Source organism: Pongo pygmaeus, chromosome 4, assembly GCF_028885625.2.
Source record: "Pongo pygmaeus isolate AG05252 chromosome 4, NHGRI_mPonPyg2-v2.0_pri, whole genome shotgun sequence".
Classification (NCBI taxonomy): Eukaryota; Metazoa; Chordata; class Mammalia; order Primates; family Hominidae; genus Pongo; species Pongo pygmaeus.
The window spans coordinates 100,574,829-100,599,512 of record NC_072377.2 but is presented as its reverse complement, the minus strand read 5'-3'; the positions used below and the strand labels follow the sequence as shown (position 1 = coordinate 100,599,512).

The 24,684-nt window shown below is 39.9% G+C and overlaps 1 protein-coding gene across 31 annotated transcripts in view; it reads right to left on the bottom strand.

Annotated features, from left to right (window-relative positions):
- CAST (calpastatin) overlaps positions 1-24,155 on the bottom strand; it is a 112,046-nt gene extending 87,891 nt beyond the window's left edge. For 8 of the 31 annotated variants that reach the window (XM_063665036.1, XM_063665037.1, XM_054487783.2 and 5 more), the window contains exons 1-2: positions 23,697-23,992; positions 10,574-10,636 (exon numbers count right to left, since the gene is read on the bottom strand). In XM_063665036.1, the coding sequence (XP_063521106.1) occupies positions 10,574-10,636; positions 23,697-23,771 (138 nt within the window). In that variant the 5' untranslated portion in view covers positions 23,772-23,992. Of the gene's footprint in view, positions 1-10,573; positions 10,637-23,037; positions 23,276-23,445 lie in introns of those variants that run through there. The other 23 variants (XM_054487799.2, XM_063665034.1, XM_063665035.1 and 20 more) reach the window with 15 other exon arrangements.
- Between the last annotated feature and the right edge of the window lie 529 nt (positions 24,156-24,684).

The following is a 24,684-nucleotide window of genomic DNA, read 5'->3' as shown; positions in this document are numbered from 1 at the left end:
TATCCTTCCCACTCCCTACATTTATCAACACTTGATTTTAGTTTCTCTCTCTTCTCTCTCTACACTCTTTTCTTCAATAATTTCAACCAGGAATTTTGGTAGTGAGGGTTAGAGGCAGAAATGGAATTGGAGCTTGAGCAGTTTCAAAGGAATTGCTTTAAAACAGTTTATGATGAAGACTGAGCTAATATGTAGTCTAAAGAGGAGTCATGAAATAAAGAGTAAAAAAAAAGGGAATAATCAAAAGATCTAAAGGACAAGGTCCTGGGAGAAGTGGGAAGAAATAGGATCAGTAACTGGTCCCTCCAACCAAAGCCTCCCACAAGGTCCACTGACTCTGAAACTGCAGCTTTCTTAGTGTGCTCTACTGCATTCCCAAAATATGGCAGAGTGAATTGGTCGGGGGGGTTGGGGGGAAAGAGAGGTCATTTTAAAAAGAAAAAAAAATGAAAGAAAAAAAGAAATAAAGAAATCAGTGTTTATGTGTGCTACGCACCATGCTATGCACTCCACAAGAATTATTTCAGTGTTACTCAAAATGTGCTCAAAAGACCACTGGTATAAGAGAAGAATCACCTGGAATGATTGGCAAAAATACTGATTCCTTGGGTCCATCTTAGATCTAAATCAGTCTCTGGAGATGGAGCCTAGGAGTCCGAATTTCTCATACCATCCCCAGGTGATTCTTAGGCACAAAAAAACTTGATAATCACTGCATTATCTCATGTCATATCCTGAAAAATGAGAAACAGAGAGTTTTAAATTAGTTTGGGTACTAATACAATGCTCTACACATTTACTAAGCATTCTGTAATAATGATACTTGAAAATAAAAGACTTTATGATCTCAATTTGCCATGAGATTTTGCTTTCACAAATGAACTATTTTTATAATGTACAAGCCATTATGTATTTTGTTATATGGAAAAATAATATTGACATTACGATAAGAATCATACATATTCAGTCCTTAGATAAGACAGATATCTTGCTATGGGTATGATTTCAGGTTATTGTCCCTTTTGAACCAGTCATCCCATTATTTTTGAGAAGCTAAGAAAGTCTAAATAATAAAAAAAAATTAACTTTAAACATGTTATTTCTGGAATAATATTTAATCCATCTGTCTATGAGGTTTCTAGTGCTTATGATCTGTGCTGAAGTGAACTGAACATCCATTCAATTCCGTCAATATTTTGTTAGTATTTTATTCTGATTCCACAAGCAATAAAATATAATCTTTTCAGAGACAATTTGGTGGGACCTAAGATCTTAGGTAATTCAGCTCATAAATCTAAAATAAGATAATGAAGGGTATATTATTATTGTATGATATAATGTTGATATATTTATATATATATTTATATATTCTCTCATGGAGGTAAAGTGCTCAGTTGATTTTTAATACCATTCCCTATCCAATGATACAACATTTTATATATCACAGATTCTTAATTTAAAGGCACATAATTTTATATACTTTTTAAAAAGTACATCCTTAGCTTCTGATAAAACAGCTCATTGAACAGTGATGCATAGGGTCTGGCATGGTGGCTAACGTCTGTAATCCCAGCACTTTGGGAGTCCAAGGTGGGCAGATCACCTGAGGTCAGGAGTTTGAGACTAGCCTGGGCAACACGGCAAAACCCTGTCTCTACTAAAAATATTTTTTAAAAAAATTAGCTGGGCGTGGTGGCATGCACCTGTAGTCCCAGCTACTTGGGAGGCTAAGGCAGGAGAATCGCTTGAACCCAGGAGGCAGAGTTTGCAGTGAGCCAAGATTGCACCACTGCACTCCAGCCTGGGTGACAAAGTGAGACTCTATCTCAAAAAAAAAAAAAAAAAAAGATAGTGATGCAGAGGTCTTTAGTTCTAGCTACTGGCGTATGTTTCTGCATGTTGCATGTAGTTGGTTTTACAACAAAAGTGCTACTAAAGTTAATAAACTATCAAATTTCCCTCATTTTTTAATGGGAAGGTGCTGCAATATATAATCAACCAAAGAATTTGAGCCCTGTCCCATCCCATAGGTAGACATCAATACGAGACTCACCTTTATTGCCAAACAAGTTCTCTTTACTGACCTAATAATAATAATAAAGTAACACCAATAATAATAATAACAATAACAGGAGCTAAGATTTATAGAGCACCTCATATGTCCCAGGCACTGTTCTAGACACTACATATGGTCTGATTGTTCTTCACATTGACTCTTATGTAAGAACTATTATTATCCTCATTTTACAGATAAGGAATGTGCCCTCAGTGAGGCAAAGTAACTTGCCTAAAGACACAGAGCTAGGAATTAGCAGAGCTGGGAATTAAATCCAGGCATTGGACCCTAAACCCTACACTCAGAATGTATCATATGCTGCTTCTACAGAAACCACAGATCAATAGCAGGTTAACTGAGTTGTGAGTGTGGCTCTTCAAAGCTTTCACAACAGATGAGAAAGAAGATGCTCTCACTGTGGTCTCAGAATGGCACTGAGTTTTTGTCCTGAATTTTGTAAATTTTCTAAATTTCTCTCAGAATTCAAACTGAATTTGTATCTTAGGATAAATAGATTGTTTTAATGTCTACAGAATGCCTGGAGTTTTAATTGTAGCTTTGAACTTAAATTCATGCAGTGCTCATGAAAACCTATCTGACACATTCCACATAGGAAAATAATTCTAATATCTACGTAAATAAGTTTTGCTCATAGGAAAACAAGCAGTGACCAACATTATTTCATGACGACTTACAGAGAGAGACAAATGTACCGGGACCACACAGAGAAATCCCACAAAAGACGTGATGCAAATGCCCCGTGATGATTAATCATGTCCTGCTAATAATCCTCCTGCCCCTCTGTTAAAACTCATGAGGGGCTGAATGATACACAGAACAGAGTTTAAAGTGGAAAGCCATTTCATAGGTTGCACTCAAAGCAAACTAGAATAGAGGAGCTTGATTCAAGAAGCTGAACACTGTCATTATGAGCCAATTTTAAGAATTCCTGGTATAAAATATTCTCTCTAGAAGTTTCTATTTTTTCATTTTCTCATAGAAGAGAGCAGAACTTAACTAAACACTAAAGAAAGCTTACCAAATGCCAAAAATCTAGGCAGAATCTCCATCCTAATCGAAGCCATGGAACTATATTGAAAAGCACAATTGGTGAACCACTTGTGTCATGCATCTGAAACAGAGCAAGTTTATGTCCCCGAAAGACCCCCTCTCTCCTGAATGCTCACCTGAATGCTCATACTCCACACAGAAATGTAGCCATCTAGAAAACCTAGCAGTCAAATCTCTTTGGTAGGAATCCTCTTCATGAGGCAACCTATCTTTATTCCCCACTAGTGCCTCTCTTTCTAACCCAAGTCAAAGATTCCAAATCCAAATCCTGGAAACCAACTAAGCAGAAATCTGGTGGGTTCAGTGGAGTGGGCAGGGTGTGCGAGGATGGGTTGTGCACGGGGTGTGGCAGTAGCATGCTGCACCTGGGGGAGTAGTTGTCCTAAGTACAAAGTGGCCTTCTTTGGGGTGGAGGTAAAAAAAGCCGCATTAGCAATCCTTGCTAAAAAATGGAGTTCTTCCCTGCATCTCATTTCATATAGTGGATGTTCGTAATGAGTGGAAGTCCACTAGGTAGTGGGGATTTTACCAGCATTGTGCATATTCACCTGCCAAACAGCTGTAGGTCTAAGGAGACTTAGTTAGCAGGGACATGGATGGAGAGCAGGGCTAAGGACAATGTGCTCATCACAGCTGACAAGCTCTAGGAGTACGCCAAGCTCTCCTTAAAAGAGTCATTAGAAAGAGATTTTGCCTCTCAAAACCATCACAGAGAAAGGCAGAGGGCACCATTACCCTGAAGACTGAAAAAGACAGATCTCATAAAATGATACACAATAAGAAGAAAATTCAGACAAAAGTGTACATCCTTGATAGGAAACAAGATGGTATTACCTTCATGAAATGGAGTAAAGAGCTATAGATTGAAATGGAAAGATAATGGAGTGAGACAAAGAGGTAAGAGAGGATAAGAAGGGGACACAAAGAAACCAAAAACCAAAACCAAAATTTAAACCTGTATTAGAAGTTTCACAGAGCAGAATTTAGAAATAAAATATGTGGGGGGCAAACTTCAGAAACTCTCCTAGAGTGCAAGGGTAAATGTCAACAAAAGAAAATTGTGAGGCAGATGATTAGTGAATGTCTAATGTCGGAATTACAGTAGTCTCTCTTATCTGCAGTGGATATATTCTAAGATTCCCCACTGGATGCCTGAAACTGCAAATAGTACTGAGCCCTGTATTCACTATGGTTTTTCCTATACATACATACCTATAATAAAGTTTAATTTCTAAAATAGGCACAGTAAGAGATTAACAATAACTAATAATAAAATATAACAATTATAGCAATATACTGTAATAAAAGTTATGTGGATGGGGTCTCTCTCTCTCTCTCTCAAAATATCTCATTGTATTGTACCGTGGGTAACTGAAATCATGAAAAGTGAAACAGCTGATAAAGAAGAACTATTGCATATGTAGGTTTAAGAAGAAACAAGGGAAACCGAAATAAGAGCATTAATTAAAGAAATAACTAAATAACAGACATTCCAAGACAAATTAATAAAGAAAAACACATATTAATATATAGGTACATCCTGGTAGTATTTTTAAATTGTAAGAACAAAAGAAAAAAATCTTGCACCAAGGCAAGAAAAATAGGCTTTCTAAAAAGTAAGTCAAAAGTAGGCTGCCTCAGACATCTCTGAAGCACAAAAAAGCCAGAAAACCATGAAGCAATAGATACAGAATTTTGAGGAACAAAACTGTGACCCAAGAATGTTGTACAATTTTGTATTGATTGACTTTCTTGTGAGTCACCAATGAGAAAACATGCTTACATTCACACACTCAGAAAATCATCATTGTGCTCCCTCCCTGAAAAAAATATCTTAGAAAATACTCTAATCAATGAAACAATAAGTGAAAATTTCAAATGAAAAAATGGGGAAACCACAGTTGAAAAGAATCTTGTAACTTCCCAGAGTCACTTTAGCCTCCCAAGTCAGACACCCAGTGCGAGCCTGTGCTGGCCTCTTGGGGCTAGATCTCCTGGTGAGCCAGGCATGACTGCCTCAGTGCAGCTTTTCAGCTTAGCTTTTCTTGGCACTGAGACATGAGCTTGTGCAGCCACAATCAACTCCCCACAATTAGTACGAACTCTCTTGTCACGACATAAAAGAATGTTAAAATAATGTTTGCTGCAGTACTCTTCTAGAACTTGCTAATGACAACTAAATCACTTGCGGGAACACTGTCACAAATTACTTCTTGAATAAGAAGTAAATTTCTCCTCCGTTCAAAAACAGAGCACAAAATAATGAACATTAAATGCCATACTGAATGCCAAGGTACTTGAATAATGGTTTTCTATATACTTAAATGCCACACACACTAATGGGTCTTTTTTTAATTGGAAAAGATTTATCTATCACAAAGCACATTATTTATCATTTTCAGACTAGGCCCTATAATGGTGTTCCTTTGCTATTTCTGCTTAAAAATCAAGATATGCAGCATTTCAGTAAACAAAATATGCACACAAAGAAAAAAAGATGCAGGAAAATACACCAAGATGTATATAGTGCCTGTCTCTTTAGGTGCTAGAATCCTAGATGAGGGTGCTTATTTTCTATTTTTCTTTTCTTTCTTTTTTTTTTCTTTTTTTTTTTTGAGACAGAGTCTCATTCTGTTGCCCAGGCTGGAGTGCAGTGGCGCGATCTCGGCTCGCTGCAACCTCCGCCTCCCAGGTTCAAGCAATTCTCCTGCCTCAGCCTCCCGAATAGCTGGGACTATAGGTGCCCGCACCCGCGACCACACCTGGCCAATTTTTGTATTTTTAGTAGAGATGGAGTTTCACCATATCGGCCAGGCTGGTCTTGAACTCCTGACCTTGTGATCCGCCCACCTCAGCCTCCCAAAGTGCTGGAATTACAGGCATGAGCCACCATGCCTGGCCAAGGGTGTTTATTTTCATTAAATTCTCTGGTACTTTCTAAATTTTTTCCAATAATTATATTTTAGCTGCACAATCATTAAAAAGTACTAAAATTGGCATATATAATAATTATAAATACATGACATTATCATGTTAATTTAAGAACATACACACAATTTTAGAGCAGTAGTTTAAGCGTTAAGACTCAGGGTAATATTGTTTTTCACAAGTATGTATTACTTTTGTGGTGAAAAAAGTCTAACTTTATTAAAAGAAAAAAGTAAAAAAAAAGTTTGAGTCATTCCACGTTGAATTTGTGCATTTTAGAAGGAAGAGAGGTAAATACTGAGGAAAAGCATGCCACCAATGCCATTAGAGTAAGGAAAATGTAACAAAACATCTTTTCCTTTAAGGCAGAATTTCCATTCTCTTTTATTTGTGTTTTCCTTTCTTTACTCATAAAAATAAATCCATTGTTAAATTTGAAGCTTTTAAAATTGGCTCTCTGAGATCATGCCCGTTTTATACTTTAAATTCCATTCCCCAGGACTTTACTGAAATATGTTGCTAAAAGATTCACACTCCCTCAGTGTGGCCAGATGTGTCAGTTTCATCCTTTAAATAGATTTGATTGCAGGTTTGGAAAGACTTATTTGTTCTACTGTATTTAAAGTTGCTGATGTTAAGTGTTTTCATTTTTCTTTTTCCTCCTCTCTAGTTATTTTATCTTTGGCTTGTTAGTCCATGCAACTTTTGGTCCTGTAATTCCTCTACATCTGAGAAAGAATTGAAAAATTCATAACAATTGGTATAAACAAGCAAACATAAATAAATTCTCACAGATACTTACCTTACCCGATCCTCAAGTATTTGTATTTCAAATGCAGCGTGACAAATGTATTAGCTTCAACATTCTATTACAATTGCTATAGGTAGCTGGACGTGGTGGCTCACACCTGTAATCCTGGCACTTTGAGAGGTGGGAAGATTACTTGAGCCCAGGGAGGTCAAAGCTGCAGTGAGCCATGATCACGCTACTGCACTCCAGCCTGGGCGACAGAGTAAGACCTCATCTCAAAAAAATAAATAAATAAATAAATAAATAAAAATAAAATTGCTGCAGGTATCTCAGGATCACTTAATGGTTGTGTGTTGGGGTAATATTCCAAAAAAGTAAAAACTATTGACAAACAGTAAGGGAGAAAGAACTCTGAAATTCACATGGCTACAATCATCTCCTTGTGTGTTTTCGTTCGTTTGTTTGTTTGTTTTGAGACAGAATCTTGCTCTGTCGCCCAGGCTGGAGTGCAGTGGCGTGATCTCGGCTCACTGCAACCTCTGCCTCCTGGGTTCAAGTGATTCTCCTGCCTCAGCCGCCTGAGTAGCTGGGACTACGGGTATGCGCCACCTTGCCTGGCTAATTTTTTTTGGTATTTTTAGTAGAGATGGGGTTTCACCATGTTAGCCAAGATGGTCTCGATCTCCTGACCTTGTGATCTGCCCGCCTCAGCATCCCAAAGTGCTGGGATTACAGGCTTGAGCCACCGCACCCAGCCCTCCCATGTATTTTTATATATGGCAATATAATGGTGGTTCTCACCTAACCCTCATCAATTTTTTCTTCTGGTTATACCCTCCCAAAGTCCTCCTCTGTGCCCTTTTCTGGCATCTCTAATTGAAATGTAGCAGAATAATAAAAAGAGAAGAAAAACTGTGAAGAAGTACCTCTAAGATAGAAAGCAAATTTTCAAACTGATTTTGTTTCAAAGGCCCTGGTTTGTCCTCAGAGGGCTAACCAGTATATTTGCATATGCTTGCGGACAGTAAGTTATTTAACATTTGAGGGTACATGCCAGTATGAAAATGGATTACTAAAAACCAAACTAAGCTTCTTAATCTCACGTTTTGTTCAACAGAGCAGTAGGTAAGAAAATATTTGGGAGAAATAATCAGTTTCAGGAAGTCTTTCTCTGGTAATTTTGAGAAGAAAAGGAGATGGCAACAAACTATGGATGGTAGGCAAGGCAGATAACAAATTCAGATTACTCATGGTTTTATAATCATGAACATCAAGGCTAACATAATGCCTAAAGTGGGACAGTTTCCTTGAACTGTCTCCAGGACACAACATCTCATTAATGACTTATTTGCACATAACATAAAGAATGAGGCCCTTTGAGGCAGACCATTTTGGAAATATACCCTGACTACCAAGTCACCCACCTCCATGCTTGGCCACCTTAACAAATACATACAGGCAGAATTTAAGGAGAGAGAAGAGCTCTAGGAACCTCTTCCAGTTTTGAATGCTGCCCAATTCACAAATCATTCTTTGCTCAAACAAATTCTGTTACGTTTATTTTGTCTAAAGCCATGATTTAAGCCATGGGGACAGAGCAAAGTCTCTATCCCCTCTTTGCTTCTGCTGTTTGGGACAGAGCTGAAAGACTGATATGTCCAGGCTCTGACACAAGGGCAGGAGTCATGAATGTGAATTTTCCAGAAATGTAATAAAACAATCTCAGAATTGCTATGCCAATAAAGAGAAGAAAAATTCTCTGTTCCTTCTTTAAAGCAGAAGTTCAGCCTTTCAATTTTTTAAATCAAAGTAAAGTCTGCCTCTTATAACATGGCTTCTTAACAGTGTTTTCCTTTCTAAACCTTTTATAAATATGGAGATGAGAGACATTATAATCCAGACATTATATACTTAACTATCTACCATCAGTTGTTACATACCAATAATGCCTGTACATCCTGTACATCCAAGGTGTAATATTTAAGTTTCCCAGTTATAATTGGCCAGAATGACCGTATTAGTATTGGCTTTGTATCCACTTGACCATATTGGAAAAGAAAACTTCCTTTTTAGGCAAATAACCTTAATTAACATTAATAGAGAATAACAACCAAAAACATTATTTACTGGTCTGGAGAATAAAATAACACAATGGTTTTCAATCAGGAAGTGTTCAATATTTGCTCAATATTAATTTGATAGATAACCTATCTGGAAATATATTTAAAGGGTAGGGTTGATAAATGAGTTAAATGACACTAGGTAGATTTTCTTCTCTTTTCTTTTTTTTTTTTTTTTTTTTTTGAGACGGAGTCTTGTTCTGTCACTCCGCTGGAGTGCAGTGGCGTGATCTCGGCTCACTGCAACCTCTGCCTCCCAGGTTCACGTGATTCTCCTTGCCTCAGCTTCCGGAGTAGCTAGGATTACAGGTGCACACCACCATGCCCACATAATTTTTCATATTTTTAGTAGAGATGGGGTTTCACTATATTGGCCAGACTGGTCTTGAACTCCTGACCTCGTGATCCACCCGCCTCGGCTTCCCAACGTGCTGGGATTACAGGCATGAGCCACCGTGCCTGGCTGACACTAGGTAGATTTTCATGTTGGGGAAAAGAAAAATTTGTGTTTTTTTTTTTAATGGAAATTTATCTTTTATTAATTTAACCAGGAAACAGGATGAAATCTTAATATGTTTACTTCTACTTTCTATTTTTAAAGAAACATTTGCCTTTCATGGCTACAAAAAATTCACTAAAAACTTGCTTGGCAAGAAACAATCTAAATTACATTTTCATGGGTACTGGTAATGAAAACAATGGTAGAAAATGGAGGCATAAACTTTAGTACAGAATGCATAGCAGGTTCTAGCCATAACAGCCTCCTTACATATTGACTATTTTGAAACTGCAGAAAATAAGCAGAAAGAAGAACTAAATTTCAGAAAAACACCTGATTAATGTTGATAATATAGAGAAAAATAAAATGATCACTTGATGCTTTCCAAATTTCCACGTACCTTTTAAAACCTGGCTATATGACGTTTACAAGTTAGAAATGACTCAATTTCTACTGGATGAAGACGGATATATCATCCAGTTATATTGAGATTTAACACACAAAAAGCAGGTAAAGGAAGGCAAATCCTGTATCCTTTGGAAGGGCAGAACTTTCACATGACCCTTCCATAGAGAAGTAGGTCATTCTAAACAGTGCAAAGAATGGTATGTCATTCAGTGAAAGAAGAAACAGCCTCAAAGAAAACCCATCTCAAAGTGGGGAGATTTGGTTTTACTAGTTTTCCACAGAATCTGTGCAAATAAAAAGAGTTATCTCTTCCTTTTGTTTATGAATCTGAAGGACTGGTTAATCTGGCTGTCCCTGTCCTCCTTTCATGGTTTATTGTCATAAAAAAAGGTTTTCCTTTCTACTATAGCAATTGTTTTCCCTTCTACACTTGACATATTCACCAACAAAACAATCTGGATTCACCAATTCCTATAGGGAAAACACCCTAAGCAACAATAGAACCCTTTAGTTCTATTACTAAAGGGAAAGTATTCATACAGGCTCTATTCCCAGGAACAATTTTTTTATTTATTTTTAGTGATTTCCTTTTATATTCTTGAATCAAATCTTGGTTAAATCAAAATTTCCCAATATTAAGCAAAGTAGAAGCTCTTTGCTACATCATTATATAATATTTCAAGGCAGACTCCACAGTTTAAAAGCAAGAGAAAATGAAAGCCCAGTATTATGGAAATTACCTCATCTGATCCTTTTTTTTCTCCTGGTTTGGAAGGCGATTCACTGGTTTTTTCACTGACATGCTATAAAAAAGTAAAAAATAATGCTTAATAAAGGAAGATGACACAGATGACAGTAACTTTAATCCCCAAAGGCTAAATGCATACCCTTTTTTTTTTTTTTTAAAAAAAGGACCACTTTAATCTTCCTCCTGAGAATGCCGGTAATTCACACCAACGTAGGGGGCTCTCAAAAATCAAGGGATGCTACAGACATTCATTTGGGATCCAGAAGGTCAGTCTGTAATTAACTAGATGCAGAGCTGATGGTGATGCCAAGGCGGCATCTTGTCTCCTACAAAATGCCTCATGAATTTTAAGCTCAAGTTTTCAGCACGGTAAACATCTCATTCATCAAGGAGATGAGATAAGAACGATGTTTCATCTGAAGCCATACTTAAGGCTCAATTCAGCATGGACTCAAGAGTCCTCCAAGGGAATTCCCTAGAGTTCTTCCGCGTATCCACCAATGCAGAAAGACAAAACCTGAAGGACAAAGACCACACCTGCAACTTCTTCTATGTGTTATGGCTTTAAGATTTCATTATGTCTATAAAGAGAATTATTTGTCTTACTAGGACACCGAGGATAAACACAATTTTTAAAAGTGTTATTTTATTTTTAATTAACACATAACAATCGTACATATTTATCAGGTAGAAGGTGATGTTTTGAATATACATTGGGTAATGATCAATCAGGGTAATTACTAAATCTATCGCCTCAAACATTCATCATTTCTTGTGGTGAGGACATTCAAAATCCTGTTTTCTAGTTATTCTGAAGTATGTAATACATTACTGTTAACTGTAGTCACCCTACTGTGCAATAGAGCAACAAATCTTATTCCTCATAACTGTCTTTATACCCATTGATCAAACTCTCCCTAATGCAAATATTTTTACGTGGGGTATAAAAGCTTCAAGTAGCTTACATATTCATTTGTTTTGGCGATAAGATAAAATAAGCCATAACTTTACTGAAATGTTTTGAGAAACGAAAAAATAGTTGTATGTTCCTGAATAGGGGGTACAAAGAATTATTCCATTTCTGTCACACTGTGGGATGTTCAAAAAAGTGGGAAAAGGGAGCCAAATATGAAAAAATAAAAGCTCACCATTGGATTCAGTCCTAATCATCCTCAATTGAATCAAAATATAAAATGCTATTATGTTCCCTAAAGCAGAATCATAATCTAGATATGTAGGTCAGTGAAATTATTTGAATTAGGAAGAATGATAATAATAATAGTAATAATAATAATTTATGTTATTATATACAAGGCACTTCCATATAGTCTTGATACAAAAAAGAAGCTCATGTTGTTTTATAAATGAGAAAACTAAGAATAATAGTGATTTGACGGTGTTTACAAGGAAACGTAACTAGTAAATAGGAAAAGGTCACAAAGCAGGCTTTCTGACTAAAATCTGTTGTTTGCCACTAGAACACACTAAATGGAACTGGATAATATTTTCTTTAATCATATCAACAGATATGCTACTAAAAATGGCCAAGGAATACCAAACCTGTGGCTGAAATCTTTTCTCGATAGTGTTTTGTATGAACGACTAGCCAAACGGCATGTTCACGACTGGACAATTCTTACTCAGAAGAAACACTCTCATGGATTAGTGATTGGCATCCACTGAAAAGCAGCCAGGGTGCAATAGCTTGGTGAAACCCTCTACAGGTCTTCTTTTACCTATACATCCTAGTCAAGGGTTTGTTTGTACATAGTTGAGGGCAATCTATTGAATAATTAAATGAATCTTTTAAAAATGAACAATTTTAAAGTCCACTGATATATCAAGGCTATATGGCAATTGATAAATATTAGAATAATTGGTGAGCAAAAGATTTCTAAAAGCCAGACTTGAGGGGAAAATATTACTTATCTCTGTTAAAGTAAATAAGGGGGCCATTAGCATGAGGTGGTCTCTGTCCTTGGATACCTTACTAAGCACACTAAAACTTAACTTGAAGGCATTTCTTGTAAATGACTTAAAACAAAACAAAAATTGCCTCAGCCAATCATAACCAGCCAACCAGCTGATTGGTTATATAACTACAAACCTCTCATCAGACCATACCTAAATAAGGCAAATGCCTCGTTGTAGCCAATCAAGTAATTTCTTCACTTTGCTTCCACATTCAGCTATAAAAGCTTGCTGCTCATGCTGCTGGAGTGTACTGAGCTCTCTGAACCACTTTTGATTTTCAGTACTGCCCAATTCATAAATCATCCTTTGCTCAAATAAGCTCTGTTAAATTTGTCTAAAATTTTTCTTTAAACATCTCTAAAAAAATCATTCTACAAAGACAGAGATTACCAAATCTGTCTCCTTCCAGAACTGGTAATTTTAGAACCATGATATCACATTCATAATCTGTAATTCATATTTTTTCAGATTACATAAGTAATAATAATAGCCACTGTTTTATTGGGTGTTTACTATTTTGAGTGCCTCATTTACTTGTCAGGAGGTGTAATTATTCCATTTTACAAATGAGAAACTTTAAAAGGTGACTTGTTCTTGTCTGGTACAAGGTTCCATGCTCTCCACAGAGTCTCACTCTGCTTTCTGCTCATGTGGCAAATACATATCATAATTTATTACCCCACAGTAAATGCACGTACAGCCTTTTCTCCCTTAAAATGACAACTTAAAATAACAACTTTAAAATTATGTACTATAAGTATTGTTATTTTCTGACTTCAAAAGAAAAAGGTGCTCACAATATAAAGCTATTTTAAAATACACAAAAGTATAATGACATAAATAAAAATCACTTATAATAAAAGGCCAACTTTTTTAGAACTTCATGAATTATATTTTTCCAGTTTTTTTTTTTTTTTGAGACTGAGTCTCACTCTGTCACCCAGGCTGGAGAGCAGTGGTGCGATCTCAGCCCACTGCAACCTCCACCTCCTGAGCTCAAGCTATTCTCGTGCCTCAACCTCCCAAGTAGCTGGGATCACAGGCGTGCACCACCACATCTGGCTAATTTTTGTACTTTTAGTAGAGATGAAGTTTCGCCATGTTGATCAGGCTGGTCTCGAACTCCTGACATCAGTTAGTCCACCCCCCTCAGCCTCTCAAAGTGTTGGGATTATAGGTGCGAGCCACCGGTCCTGGCCCAGTTCCTATTTTAAGCCCAGCTTTTTATTATGAAAAATTTCCAACAGACAGAAAAGTTGAAAGAATAACACAATGAATGCCCACATTCCCCCCACTCAGATTTCAACAACTATTAACATTGTTGCCATATTTTGCCCTATTTGCATACACACACACAGGCATACATACAGACACAGAAAGAGAGAGAGACAGACAGGAGAGAGAGTAAGAGGGCACTACATGTGTTTATATACCTGTATTGGAAACTAAATTACAGACATCCTGAAATTTTAACCCTAAACTTTTCACCATGCATCTCCTTAAATTTGAGAACATTTTCCCAAATGGTATTGGTATATACCCAATACTATTATCACCCTAAGACAATTAACAAGTATTTCCAGTAAATAACAACTTTATCAATTAACCATTGCCCTGATCATTTCTTGAATATTATTCAATATTCAGCAGTCTGTTAATGATGTAAAGTCAACTGTATCTTTTCACTGAGAGAGATTCATGAAATAATTGAGTACTTTTCACATAACTGAGAGGATGGAATGAAATACTTGGGAATGACATATGTCAAATTCGATCCAGCTCATGAATCTGCAGGAGTCTTTCTAAAGAGCAAAGAGAAAAAACTCTGCTGACCACTACTACGTGTAACTGCTGGGTTGAGGAGAGTGAGATGAGCAGGGGAACAGGGAAGGAGTGACAGCTGGGGAAAGAGAACTGAACCACAAAACTAATTAGAGAAAAGAAATTAACACCTCCTAAGCATCTGCTCTGTGCTAGGCCCAGTGCCAGGCATCTCCTATGTGGTCTTCTTTGCTCCCCACAGCAGCTCTAGGGAGTACCCACTGTCACCTTGGAGTACCCACTGTCACCTTGGTTCATGAATAAAGCAACTGAAGATCTGAACAGCGATGTTCTCCATGGTGATACCACTCAGGATTACGTGGGCCAGAGACTAGGCTACTTTGGATCTAGTTAAAAGCTAACTAGGATCTTAGGATTTTCATCAAGAAAGTCTTTAGCGCACGCCGGTGATCTGAAATAAGAACAAAACAAAAGGCACGAAAAATAACAAAACATGAAAACGTCCTATTCTAAAACTTGTTTTATAAATGAACTGAACACACAATACTCATGAATTCTGTCCTGTATTGGCAGCTAGAGAGGAGGCCAAAGACAGGAAGAGCAGGACAGGATGCCATAGTAAAGAATTTCATTGGAAGGACAAGGCCATAGAAGACAGGAGACTAGATGGGGGCTAAGATGAAGGTGGTATGTGCTCCAGAAGCTCAGAGCCAGAGAAAAAAAATCAGATCAAGGGCTTTGCTAACTTAACTCAGGAAGGAATAATTTTCCAAACTGTTTTCACCCCCCTTTTAATCACATAGTTGGCAAGTACAACTGTCCTTTGTCCTCATTCTAGGTGACAGCCTCTATACGTTTAAAATCTGCCATAGCAAACCCATAAATCTGAAAAAAATCAATAAGAGCTAAGTGCAATAAGGCTCAGAGCCTGAGCTCTCACCTAGCTAAGGGCTTCTGCCAGGGCAAGGTTCAACTCTGCCACATTTGGGCACCTGCCCTGTTGTTACCCAGATACAACCAGATACATAGACAGCCAAGGGAACATGTCACACAAAACAAGATAAAAATCAAAGAAACTAGGCCTGGCACAGTGGCTCACGCCTGTAATCCCAACACTTTGGGAGGCCGAGGTGGGCAGATCAGGAGATCAGGAGTTCGAAACCAGCCTGGCCAATATGGTAAAACCCTGTCTCTACTAAAAATACAAAAATTAGCTGGGCATGGTGGTGCGCACCTGTAGTCCCAGCTACTCCGGAGGCTGAGGCAGGAGAATTACTTGAACCCAGGAGGTGGAGGTTGCAGTGAGCTGAGATCGTGCCATTGCACTCCAGCCTGGGTAACCAGCAAAACTCCATCACAAAAAAAGAAAAAAAAAATCAAAGAAACTCCTTCACATATAAAAGAAGCAAGAAGACAGAAAAGCAGCCCTTGCCAGCATTAAGTCCAGCTGTGAAAAGAGTATGAAATGCTAGTGTGCTTCCGAAATGCCTTCGCTTTATTATTATTATTTTTTAAAGTATGAGGCTTCTTTTAGGAGGAAAGGAAAACATTCTAAAGTAAAATTGTGCTGATGGTTGTGACCACCCTGTGACTATACTAAAACATATTGTATCGTATGCCTTGGTGGGTGATTTATTTGAAAACTTAAAAATTTTCCTTCTTCAATGTGGCGACAATTTCATCGAGATAGTATTTGCATGTCCAGGGACAGCTGTGGGAAAATCACTGAGCAATAAAAGGTTATCTTGATACCTTCTGGACTCTCCGAGCTCATGGAACTCAGCTCTCTACCATCACACACACTGAGAAAGGCTTCTACCAGGGGTTCCCGAGGATCACAAAGACTTCAGGTTAGCAGTGGGTCCCATCCTTCAGTGCCTGTCACAAGCACCTGGGAAGCTTTTAGAAACATCTGTGTCAGGGCACAGGGATTTAGATTTAGTTTGAATAGAATGGGGCCTAGCCATGGATAAATTTTTCTAAAGTTCCCCAGATGATTCCAATATACAGCCAGGACTGAGAACCACTGGTTTTGGGGGAAGATTTGTGGGCACCATGATAGGAAGTGGAAGTTTCCGCTCCTCAAACCATCCCACTGAGTCGGCACCCATGGGGAGGTTCCCAGGGTCAGGCAGACTGGGGAGGCTCTGGGCTCCTCCTGGGTAAACTCTGATTGGTCAGTGAAGCAGCACAGTGCCCTATGTCCACACCAGTGTTTCCTGTCTAATTCTGAGCTTTGCCCTATTAATGGAGCATCATATTTTCATATTTGCACATTAATCTCTATTTTCTCAGTAAATCAAACAAATTAGCACTTTATTGTACGTGCTCTTGCTTACTGATTACTTTATAAACTTACATCTTGCCTTCCTAATCACAGGGTAAATTATATCCTTTTTTTTCCTGGATGTGTGGTAGGACCATAACAAATAATTCTTGATTGAATGACCATGTTCCCACAAACCTATAAACACTCCCTGAGAAGTACTTTTGCTCTTTTCAGATGAGTAAACTAGACAAAAGAGAAAGAGGCCAAGAAGGTAGCTTGAAAAATTAAGAGACAATGTGCAAATTGGCATTTCCCACAAAAATGCCTTAAAATATATTTGTATATGTATTCTACTTGCTAAAGCAAAATTATTCAGCAAACAAGCAGATGGACCAAAGCTTCTGTAAAGCTGATTTTGCTTCAGAACAGTCTCCCTGGGTGCAGATCCTAGGAGTGTCTGCCTTCAGGTGGATTCCTTGTTCCACTTCTGCTGTGTTCAAATTGCAGTGGAACTTTGCTGGCTGCAATTCTCTTGATGGATGGCCTCAAGTTGGGTTTAGCCAACAGCAGGCACTGCCAGGAGACTAGAGGTGGTGGGTGGGTGGTATTCCCTTTGCCCCACTCCCTCCTCCAGTAGCACCTCCTGCAGGACGGGTCAGCTGTGGTTCCAGCTTCTGCAAGGTGACCCTTGTCCTCCCTGGGTCCCTCTAGACTAGGGATGGTAGCAGCTTCCTGCAATTTCTAATCTCTGGGTTGCCTCACCCTCCCCTGACGGCTTCCCAGCCTTTTTTTTTTTTTTTTTTTACCTGGGTAACCAATTCCCTATGTTACATTCCCTTTGTTTTAAATACTCAGAGTCATTTCTGTTAGTTGACTGCAATAAACTCTGATAGGGCAGAAAGAGCATAGATTTGTAAGGCTATGTGACCGTGACCTTGGGCAGATAATTTAATTTTTCAGTTTCTTCTTGTAAAATAGGGCTAATGCTATCTATCCCAGGGGCTGGCAAATTTATGAAAAGAGTTGACATTAGTGAGGCGCCTGGTTCATTGCCTTGTTCATTTTAATACAATTAAAATTATTCCACTCCCTTCTTTTTCCCTGGCAGCAATCTGACTGTGGTGAATTAGAAGCCAGTGAGTAAAGGTTTGAGGGTTTCATTTTCTAAGGCTGTAAACATTACAACAGAAGAATTTAGTATTTTACTTTCCCTAAAGTACAAAGGAACCTTATATTAGGTTCATCCGATAAAGCTTTTGTTTAGTATTTTGTCTATCTCATGACTGTGTATTATATATTATTATCACATCTTCATATTACACTCAAGGAGATAAACCGCATGGGGGTTAAAGAATTCATTTTCCCAAAAAACTACAGCAATTTGGTTACAAGGATGAAACTTATATTTGCAATTCCCATGCTTTAAATAATGTTGAAAGGGTGCGTGTGTGTGTGTGTGTGTGTGTGTGTGTGTGTGTGTGTGCACGCGCGCGCGCGTGTCTATGCTGGCAGCTGTGACAGTTAACAGATAAAACAAGATTGGTACAATGTTGACAGTTATTGACACCAATGATTGGTATATGAAGAGGTCATTATACTTATTTATTTATTTATTCATTTATTTATTGAGACGGAGTCTTGCTCTGTCGCCCGGGCTGGAGTGCAGTGGTGAAATCTCAGCTCACTGCAAGCTCCGCCTCCCGGGTTCACGCCATTCTCCTGCTTCAGCCTCCTAGGTAGCTGGGATTACAGGCGCCTGACACCACGCCCCGCTAATATTTGTATTTTTAGTAGAGATGGGGTTTCACCATCTTGGCCAGGCTGGTCTTGAACTCCTGACCTTGTGATCCACCTGCCTCAGCCTCCCAAAGTGCTGGGATTACAGGCGTGAGCCACCGCGCCCGGCCTCATTATACTCTTCTCTTATTCTGTGTACCAATGCTTAATATATATTAAGGATTAACTGCATAGCTGTAATTCTGAAATCCCTGTTTCACTGAACCCCAAGTGTTCGTTTTTTCTAACATTTTAAGATTTCAGTGGACATGACAAGATGACACCGTAAAGGTACAGGCCTTTTATGTCCAGTTTTCAGAGGTGGCATCTTTTGCCTGCCATAGATTAGCTCCTGGGATTCACCTGAAGTAAGGCTTGATGAGTTTTTCCTAAGTCAAAGGGGGTATCATGAGAATTTAAATAGTTGCTTTGTTGTCACAGCAGTCGTCATGAGAATGAACTTGTAGTTTTATATATGAGAAATGCAAGAGGAGGCCAGGCACAGACCACTGCACAATTTTTTTGTGTCCACTGCACTCTGCACAAAACTGACACACAGCAGGTGGACAATAAACAACTGTGAACATCTTTGAGCTTTACCAAATTTATTCTTATGTTCTATGAGTTTCCTACAATCAAAACAAATTTCATACATTTTTAGGAAACGATAACTTTAGACCTTTTTCTTCCTGAGTTAACTGACTTTTCCATCTGAGGAGATAACTTACATAAACAGTGTTTATTGGATGGAGCTGTTCTTGCATTTTTCTTAACTGGAAGACATCTGATATACTTCCCACCCCCGCCCCCTGCCTTTATGGTGGCTGTAAAGCTTTCTGGGTATGTTTTCATGAAAGGAAAATGAGACAACTTAAAGAAAAGAACTTTAGTATCTGTTAATATGATTTTCATCTTTAAAATACCTCAAGGGGGAAAAAATGATATACTACTTAGAGTAGTTTTGTATCTGCTGAGACAATCCAGTCAGAACTAATTACCCACCTATCCACATGGAATCTCACATGACCCCGCACTGTTCCCACCCCCAGAAGGCTATAGCATTCTTTAAAAGGCACTTGTAGAATATAATTAACCTTCTGGGAAGTGCCAAAACTGATTTAGAGAGAGATATTATCAGATGCTACTCTTAGTTTAAAAGGCTTATACACAGTGGGGCGCGAACTAATTCAAAGACTGTCAGCTGAAAGAGAAAGGCTGTATTTGACCTCTATGTTTCCATTACCCTAAAGTCCGTGCCCTTTTTGCAGGCCCTGTTATTTGCCTTCCTTAGTTCTAAAATTCACTGTGAGCAAGTGATCTGTCCTGCCATGGGAGGCTTGCAACATTCTTCCCAGGCTGGCTGCAATGACGGGGCCTCCCAAATGACTGGGCTTCTTGATCATGCTGTCACTAGGTCTATGGATCTAATTAGGCTAAGAAACACCTTTAATTAACATAGTCTAATAGAATCAACTTATGATTTAGGAATGTGATTACTGGTGTGGGCCACATTAACCTTCGTTCATGCTTGATCATTACATAGCTCATAAGATGTTCTTCAAATTTAGCTTTGCAAAGTTGTGTGTGTGGTGTGTGTGTGTGTGTGTGTGTGTGTTTACTACAACCACATTTTTCAGAAGATAAAGTCAATAGGATTGATGGCATTCAATGTGGAAATATACATTGCAACGTTTCACTGACTAGCTTTATAGGTGGCATGCTGTTAAACAAATGCATCTTAGACATGTCTTTTAATTATTTCATTTTATTTTGCCTAAATTTTGAAAGTTAGATTATTTATAACCTTTTCAGTACTTAAAGGATTCCACAAAGATATTTTAATTATAGGATTTACCTGAAGTATTCTGAGATGTCTGTGTATATACAGATATCTGTGTTTATATCTGTAGATATATACGCATATAAATCTATGTCTATATATGTATTATACATGCATGTGTATATACAGACATCTGTATTTATATCTGTAGATATATACACACGTAAATCTAGATGTCTATATATGTATTATACATGCATGTGTGTATTATATAGAAATATGCACATATATGTATATTAGATTGTATATGTTTGTGTGTATGTGTGTATGTATATATGTGTGTCTGGGTGTATAATATATATGTGTGTGTATATATATATGTGTGTGTGTGTGTGTGTTATAAACTGGCTTCACGGACCTTTGGGGGATTTATGGGTGGTCTTTTGGAAATCTCTGAACTCCCTGAAGCTATATTGGAAACTGCATTTTGTGTATGTTTGTATGTATTTTGTTGGGAAAGCAGTCCATAAATCCCATTTGATTCTCAAAATTGTCTGTGACCACCCACCTATCACCAAAGGAAAAAAAGAAAGTTTAGGAGTCCATGGTCTAGCGCTACACTGTCCATTACTATAGCCCCTAGCTGCTTGTGGCTACTGAACACTCTTGAAATGTGGCAAGTGTGAATTGAGATGTGCTGTTAATGTAAATATACACTGGATTTTGAAGAATTAATATAAAAAAGAATGTAAAATATCTCAATGGCTTATACACTGATTACATGATGAAATAATAATATGTGGGATATAGTAGGTTAAGTAAAATATATCAATTAGCACAAATTTCACCTGCTTTTTGTTGTGATGTTGTTGTTAAAGTGGCTCCTTGGAAATCTGAAATTGCAGATGTGGCTCACATTATATTTCTATTGAATAGCACTGGTTTGGGCAAAGTTAAAGCTTGATCACAGGCATGTAGCTAGTTCTAGGAAGTTCCTACTAGCAAAAAGTTTTCATGATAGTACCAAAATTGGATTCTAAGAGAGGTTTTAGCAAAAACATCAGACTGTGACTGAACAAAACAGGGTTAAAAGCATAGATTTAAACTACTTTCATCCAAGTAATCCAGCAGAGTTTCCTTGAGAGAATCATGAGTCTGGAAGGAGAAGTTTGATGTCAACTCTGAACTACTGCTATCCATATTTGCAGATAAGGTACATGGTACATTTTGATAAGAACCTTAGGCCAATAATGACTCAAAGCAAATTGATGTGGTTTGTTCTTACCACATCAATAAAACGTTACATGTAAAAGCCCAGGAAATGTACTGGAAAACATTCATGAAGAAATATCTCAAGGGAAATTGGAATTCCCAATTCTTGAAAGCATATGTGTATGACATTTTGACTTTTAAATCTAATTAGTCCTCACCAATACTTATGTGGTGCATATAATTTCTATTTTACACATGTGAAAACAGGTTGAAAAGGTTGACTTATTTCCATTTGAGAAAAATTCTTTGTTCTCCACAGTGTACATGGAGGCTTTAAAAAGCACCTGTAGGACCAGTGCAGTGGCTCATGCCTGTAATCCCAACATTTTGGGAGGCTGGGGTGGGAGGATTGCTTGAGACCAGCAGTTTTAGACTAGCCTGGGCAACATAGTGAGAGAGACCCTGTACAGTATATTGTATGTGTGTGTGTGCGCGCATATATATATATATTTACACATATATATGCACACACACACTATAAATATACACACATACACACTATACATATATACTATTTATATAGAAATGGAGAATAAAAAATAATCTAAAAAAACACTACTTGTGGGATATAATTCTGCCTGGCACATAATAGATGATCAATAAATGTCCATTGTCTGATAAGTAACAGTTTCTTTCTTGATTCTTATACAGGGTTTCTAGCTCCAAAGAATGTCTGATTCCAACATCTTTGCTTTTTCCAATACCACATGCCAAGAGAGAAAAAGACATACCTAACTAATTTTTTAATTCTCACCATAAATCAATGAGACATAAACATTTTGGCTCTCACTGTCAACAAAACTCCTGTGTGTGATTTTTTTTTTTTTTCTGGAAAGCAATCTAATGTTAAATCATGCTTCCTGGTTCCAAAACACTAGAAGTGCCAGCTTGACTGGATATGACACCTAATTGGTAGGACAAATATTCAATGCACCAAACAAATGGAACGTTCTTGTCCCTCATCCAAAGTAATAAAGTGCAGAGAAGCTCGCTTTTGTGCGCGCTGTCTCTCTCTCCCTCCCTCCCTCACTTCCTCGCTTTCTTTCCTCCACCCCTCCACCGCTCTCTCCAAGGGTCTTGGTCTCGGATCTCAGTTGCTTCTGCCCCTTGGTGTTTGGGATTTTCTCCTTGCCTCACATTGCAGCTGCCTCTCCTTTGCGTTGGCGAATGTACGTCCAACAATCGCCCTCTAAAAATTTTGAACTTTACTTAGGGGTTAAAAAAGAACTCTAGATCAAAGCTCTTGCGAGCTGCGTCCGAGTTCATTCAGGAATCCACCTCCTAGACAGAATTCTTCCAGCAACAATTCCAGTTCCATCCCACTTGTGAGCGCCAGCAGAGAATAGGGCTTGACACCGGGGCGAGAGAGGTGCATGCGCCGCGCACGCTCAGGCGCGCTCATACATACCACAAGAGGGTGAGTCCTCTGCCTCTCCCCGAGCCTAACCTGAAGGTCTGCGAGGAGGTCGCACCCGGTCCGCACCCCTTCCCCGCCAAACCCCGGACAACGCTTCATCCGCACGCCCAGAAGGGCAAAGCAAACACACTCCCTTCCAACACACTCCCTTCCCGGTCTTGCCCAGGCACAACCGCTCCTATTTACCGTCTTGTACCACCAGCTGGCGAATGCCATGGCAACAACCGGCTGGCTTCGATCCGCACGGTGGGGAAGCTGGCGAGGGCGCGGGGTGCTGCGTTGGGGGCGCTAGGCTCACACTCCGCTTGGCCGGGACCGGGCTGGCACTGAGCTCCGCACCTCCCAAGGCGGCTGCCAGGTGGGCAGAACCCTGGGGGTGGGGCCCGGCGCAGGCCCCGCCCCTCCTCGCCCGCCCAATTTGGCTCGAGGCTGGTTAGGGAAGAGGCTCTGCGTCTCCAGGCAGCCACGCCCTGCGGCCCGGCCTTAGCGCGGAAGACTAGATCCCGCTGTCCAGTGAAACCACCCCACTCACTCGGGGGTCCTGAGTGAACCTCATTCCCCGTTCGTCATCATCCTCATTCACCCACGTCTTACCAGCCAACTTTTCTCGACGCGTCCCCCACTCCACTCTACCCGGCCAACGCCACGCCCAGCGCACTGGACCCGGCCGGGGAACCGAAGCCACCTGCCTGGCAGCGGCCAAGCCCCTAGCCCTCTCCCTGCCCCGCGGGGGCGCCGGGGACTGCAGACCCGCCAGCCTGGCAACGCCAAGGGAGAGCGGCCACAGCTCCGGGACCCGGTCCCCCATCGCCCAGCCCCGCGGCGCCGACAGGAGCGCCACTCACCTCCTGGGTGCGGCGGGCGGCGGCTGCGCGCCGGGGCCGCGGGGAGGCAGCGGGCTTCCGGCCGGGCTGGGACATGGCGAGGCCGCTGCGGGCGCTGCCTCCGGGAATGCGCCGCGGAGAGTGGCGGGGAGGCCGGGCGGGGAGTCCTGCCAGGGAGGGAGTGAGCGGAGGGCCCGGGAGCGCGCGGTGAGGCAGCTTTTCCACCCCACCCCAGGTCTGCGCCGGGGTTCCCCTGGCCCCGATGGGCCCTCCCCTTCCTGCCCGCGGATGGACCCGTGCTCCTGCCCTGTAACTTAACACCCTCCGCCCCGGTCCTCACCCGGTGACCCGCCCCGGCCCCAGCACTTCTCGGGTCCCGGTTGGTCAGAAAGAAGGGGTTGGAGGTTGCAGCGTTCCTCCTTCGATGCCCAGATCTAGCTTGCAGTTGTGCAACGAGAGAGCGGGACCCGGGCGTGGCCCGTCTACGCTTCGACCCTCCTCCCAAGAATCCAGAGAAGTAGATACTCTTTCTACATTCTGCTCTGCTTTAGCTGTGAGAGTTTACCAACTCAAATCTGGCCCAAGCCTGGACAGTCTAGATAAGGAAGCGGATCATAAAAACAAATTGGTCTGTGTGTGTGTGCGTGCACGCGCCTGTGTATGTTTTATATGATTTTACTTTGTTTTTTGGCAGTTTCGAATTTTAATAAACTTTTATGGGGAGGAGAACATAAGTTCCAATGCAAACCGGAGAACAGTCCCAAATTTAAACCCTTTATAGCCTTTCTAGAGTCTGGCGAGTTTTGTTTCTGAAGCTAGATTGCTTTTGTCTTGGGCTCATCTTAAACAGCGCTTCCTGGTTTGGGGCTGGAAGTAAAATTTAACAAGCCCTACATGCTCATGTGAGAGACTGTCAGCCTGAAGTTGCTGCTGATTCACCATCAGGCCTGACAGAAAACCTGTTTGTTACCCTGCAATAGCATCGTCATTTTGGGACTTGGGGTCACCG